This window comes from Otolemur garnettii, unplaced genomic scaffold, assembly GCF_000181295.1.
Source record: "Otolemur garnettii isolate 467f Iridium unplaced genomic scaffold, OtoGar3 scaffold00235, whole genome shotgun sequence".
NCBI lineage: Eukaryota > Metazoa > Chordata > Mammalia > Primates > Galagidae > Otolemur > Otolemur garnettii.
In genome coordinates, this window is record NW_003852630.1 from 392,502 (window position 1) to 397,514 (window position 5,013).

General features: G+C 42.7%; 1 protein-coding gene across 1 annotated transcript in view; it reads left to right on the forward strand.

Annotated features, from left to right (window-relative positions):
- ESYT2 (extended synaptotagmin 2) overlaps window positions 1-5,013 on the forward strand; it is a 110,543-nt gene that overhangs the window by 101,956 nt on the left and 3,574 nt on the right. The window contains exons 19-20 of the mRNA XM_023508264.1: window positions 2,522-2,676; window positions 4,451-4,556. Coding sequence (XP_023364032.1) covers window positions 2,522-2,676; window positions 4,451-4,556 — 261 coding nt within the window. The remainder of the gene's footprint in view (window positions 1-2,521; window positions 2,677-4,450; window positions 4,557-5,013) is intronic.

Below are 5,013 nucleotides of genomic sequence, written 5' to 3' on the forward strand. Positions count from 1 at the left end.
TCAAAAAAAAAAAAAAAGTCATCAAGGTAGAAAACAACTTATCAATATAGTGTTTAAAACACTAACAGTTTTCCAAAGAAAGTGAAATTATGGCAAGCTCAAATTAAGGGAAACAATTTAATGCATTTTGGCTAGCCATAGTCCTATGAACAGCAACAAATATACAGTCTCAATTTTCAATTTGATGCAAGAATTTGAAAACAGCTTTTAAGATTTCCAGGAAAATAATATTTTGGTGCATTTGAAACTCCATTTTCAATCGACATAAGTATATTACCTGCCAGTCTCCAAATGGAGTGCACAGAGATGCTCTGATATTCCACTTAAAGAAAAATTTGATTATGTCTTTTTGCTGGACTCTTATAGGTCCTAACTTCCCAGAGACAAATACCCTTCACTTGACAATCACACATTGCTCATGTTATCACTTTTCGGCAGTACCTACACTTGCGAGCAACTGTTTTCAAGAATGAAGCACAGTACGCATAAAATCAGAACCAGAATATCTGATGATCCACCCAACCAGATACTGATGCCTAGTTTCTCAGATACAATGTCAAATGCTCCACTAGTTTCATGTTGCCCACTTTTCCTTTACTTTTATAATAGAAAGTGTCCCAAGAAAGACATTTTATTACTTAGATGTGTACATTTTCTGTGTCAGTAATCACAAACTTTGGACCTGCTCCATGATTTGAAGAAACTGAATAAGCTGCTGCATAATTAGGATGTGTTATGTGAGAATGTTAGTGCTTATCTGTGGTGGTGGATATTATAAAAACTCTGAATGACCCTTTTTTTAATGTTCATCAGCTTTTGTCAGTGTTCATGTATTTAATGTGTGGCCCAAGACACCTTTTCATCTTCCACTGTGGCCTAGAAAAGCCAAAACATTGAACACACCTGGTTTAAAATATGATATATGCTGTTTTAATGAGTTTGGAAGAAAAGAGAAAGAAATATGATATAAAAATTTAGACCTAGCTGAGCGTGGTGGCTCTTGCCTGTAATCCCAGCACTCTGGGAGACTGAGGTGGGTGGATTTCCTGAGCTCACAGGTTTGAGACCAGCCTGAGCAAGTGTGAGACCCTGTCTCTAGAAATAGCTAGGTATTGTGGCAAGTGCCTATAATCCCAGCTACTTGGGTGGCTAAGACAAGAGAATCGCTTGTGCCCAAGAGTTTGAGGTTGCTGTGAGCTATGAGAAGCTACAGCACTCTACTGAGGGCAACAAAGTGAGGCTTTGTCTCAAAAAAAAGAAAATTTAGAGCTTATAAGAAGCTGTTGAAAATATAGGAAAATAAAATTTGTGACATTTAGAAATAGGGTAGTATAAATGTAAGCCATGTGCAGTGGCTCACGACTGTGATTCCTGTGCTTTGGGAGAGGCCAAGGCAAAGGATTCCTGGGTCCAAGAGTTGGAAACCAGCCTAAGCAGCATAGCAAGACCCTGTCTCTACAAAAAAAAAAAAAAAAAAGAAAGAAAAATTAGCTGGGTGTGGTGGGACATGTCTGTAGTACTGCTACTGGGAGACTGAGGCAGGAGGAGGAGGATCCCTTGAGCCCAGGTGTTAGAGGCAGCAGTGACCCTAGGTGACAGAGCAAGACCCTGTCTCAAAAGAAAAAAAAGATTATATAAATGTAGATTTCAGTTTAATAATTATTGAGATCTTTATGTGTTATTGCTACAAAGATAATTGCCATGGGAGACAAAGGCACAGAAGAACATTTGGGAGTAGTCTAAAGGAACAGTATCCTGGCAGTGGTTCATACCTGTAATACCAGGAGGTGAGGTAGGTAGATTGCTTGAGTTCAGGAGTTTGAGACCAGCCTGAATAAGAGCAAGACCCCATCTCTACTAAAAACAGAAAAACTAGTCAGGTGTTGTGGTGCACACCTGTGGTCCCAGCTACTTGGGAGGCTAAAGCAAGAGAACCACTAAAGCCCAAGATGAGGCTGCTGTGAGCTATGATGATGCCATGGCACTCTAGCCTGGGTGACAGAGTGAGACTGTCTCAAAAACAAACAAACAAAAAAAGGAATGGTCTGCTAACCTGGCTTAAGGTCAGTTGGTACGGGAGGATTAGGCAGGGTTGAGTGTGTTGGACAGTGAGCACTGCCTGGGGAGGTGGCCCTGTCCATGAGAGGCTTTGGTGGCTGGCGGGTTTGGCTGCTCACCCAGCTTGTGCTGTGGCAGGCACCTGAGGGCTGATTCCCGGTCCTCACTGGGAGAGGACAGAAGCTGCACTTTGGAAAGGTGAAGCCATATTTTCTGTGTGAGAGGCAGAAAGCAGGGACTTTAGAACATCCCTCAGCTCTGAGCTCATGAAATGGAGGCAAAACCACTAAATTAAGCAGTTTGAGAGAGAGGCCACCACATGAGCATGGGGTGAGGGCAAAAACATACTTGGCCGTGTCAGGCATCTGCTACCTTTGTTGCTTTTTGGTTTTCAGATAAAACAAAAAATTGATAAAATTTGAATGTGCCACTGATTCTCATTTTCCAGAATTCTAATATGTAGTCTTCTCTGGTTTGTGTTGTAAGAAATCTCATTGCCTTCTCGGAAGACGGCTCTGACCCATACGTACGCATGTATTTATTACCAGACAAGAGGCGGTCAGGAAGGAGGAAAACACATGTGTCCAAGAAAACGCTGAATCCAGTGTTTGATCAGAGGTATATCACCTTCCCTGGGCTGGGTTGCAGTGCCTGTGCTGCCGAGAAGTGGGGGAAACCACTGATTCAGCAAACGTGTATTTGTCAAGATTAATAAATGAGCATTTTGAACTTCAAGTCAATGCGCTGAAGTGATAAGCCCAAGTTACAGGGAGACCAGTGAGTCACTAAAGATCAGATTAGTAATGTCCCCACAGAACTCATTTTAGGGGGCTACATTTGTTGATATTTTCTGTGCTATAAATTAAAACTGAGAATTTAAGTATACATATATTTTAAAATAATACGCTCATAATATATAATATTTTTATGAAAACAACTATAATTTTCAAAGCAATAGAAAAAGCGAGTAAAACCAATGATAATTGTTTGACTTTTTTGCAATCCCATTAGTAGTCTGGCCTAATAAAGCCTGGAATCTGCTTCTCTGGTCAGCCTGGTGTCTTAAAGGCTTCATGTCTGGATCATGCCTATAGTCCCAGCTACATACTACATAGGAGGTTGAGGCAGGAGGGTCACTTGAGGCCAGGAGTTGAAGACCAGCCTGAGCAATAGCAAGACCCCATTTTCACAAAAAAATTTTTTTAATTAACCAGGCGTGGTAGCACCTGTAGTTATAGCTACTGAGGCTAAGGCAGGAGGATCTCTTGAGCCCGGGAGTTGAAGGCTGCTGCAAGCTGTGCTGGCACCACTGCACTCCAGCCTCAGTGACACAGCTGGAATTTAAAAAAAGCACCTACTGATCTATACATTTGAGATCTTAAATTATCATCCTCTGGTAGCCTAAAATCCCACATTTTGGGAAAATAATAAAGTTGGATGGCATCACTATCTATTAATTCAGTTACATTTTCTCTGTAAACGTGCTGCTCATTTATTTTACAAGTAATTTTATTTAAGCCGGAAGTCAGGAAACTGGCAAGCAGGCACCAAATCCCAATGTGGGTATGTCTTGTTTGACAATGTTCTTACTTAGTCACAGCATTCAGAAATTTGGAGACTCCACATGCCAGTTTGTTTTCTAGCTACTGTAGCTTTGGGTGGTAACTGCCCAGGCCATCCTGGGCAGGATAGAGCGGGTCCCACGTAGGACCGGCAGTGAGTTTGCAGCATCTGACTTAAGCTGCTAGTGAATACATGGGCCTCCTGTGAAGCTACAAGCACATACTCCTTTATTGAAGACAGTGGGCCAGGGCCTGGTGGCTGAAGGAGAGTGATTCCGGGGCCTGAGTGAGTAAACTTCTCTTGAGCTGGGATTCTGTCCTGTGTTGCCCCATGAGGAGTCAGAAGTGTATGTTCACCTCTCACCCATCCACAAGTGAGCCACCAGCATACCTAGGATGCCCATGTCCCCTCTCATGTTGGGAATTAATGAAAATAACTTGGACCCATCCCTGGCCAAAAAAACAACTGCAGGCTTGGTGCCTGTGGCTCAGGTGGCTAAGACGCCAGCCACATACACCTAAGATGGCGGGTTCGAATCTAGCCCGGGCCGCCAAACAACAATGACGGCTACAACTAAAAAATAGCCGGGTGTTGTGGCAGGCGCCTGTGGTCCCAGCTACTTGGGAGGCTGAAGCAGGAGACTAGCTTGAGCCTAGGAGTTAGAGGATGCTGTGAGCTGTGATGCCATAGCACTCTACCCAGGGGGACAGCTTGAGGCTCTGTCTCAAAAAAAACAATTGCATACACACACAAAAAAACAGAATTAGTTATAAGGAAATACAGCAGAATTATGGAGAATGTCAAGTAGGGCCTTCTTTTCCCATTTCAGCTTTGACTTCAGTGTCTCGTTACCTGAAGTGCAAAGGAGAACGCTGGATGTTGCAGTGAAGAACAGCGGTGGTTTCCTGTCCAAAGACAAAGGGCTTCTCGGCAAAGTAAGTTTTTAAAACGATTGGCTTTTACACTTAGTAAAAATTAAACACTTACCTAAAGTACAGTGGGTTATCCTCTTCCAAATATATGGGAAGGGCTTAAGTTTGTGATTAATGCTTGTTTATAAATCGTGGGCTATAAATACAGTCAATAAGACCTCAGTACATCCTAAAGACATTTGAAATTACTGGCTTGATGCTCATGCTAATGCCATGATTTCTACTCAAAGAAGAAGTGATTCTTAAGTCTTTTAATTTTTGTTCAAGCACATCCTCTTACAGCCCAGCTCCTCAGCTGATGACTCTGCTGGTTTGCTGACAAATTTTTGGCTGTGTTTCTGTGGATTTCTTCTAGTACATGTCCATGTTCACGTGTAAATTCTGGCTCGGCGCCTGTGGCTCAAGTGGCTAAGGCGCCAGCCACATACACCTAAGGTGGCGGGTTCGAATCCATCCTGGG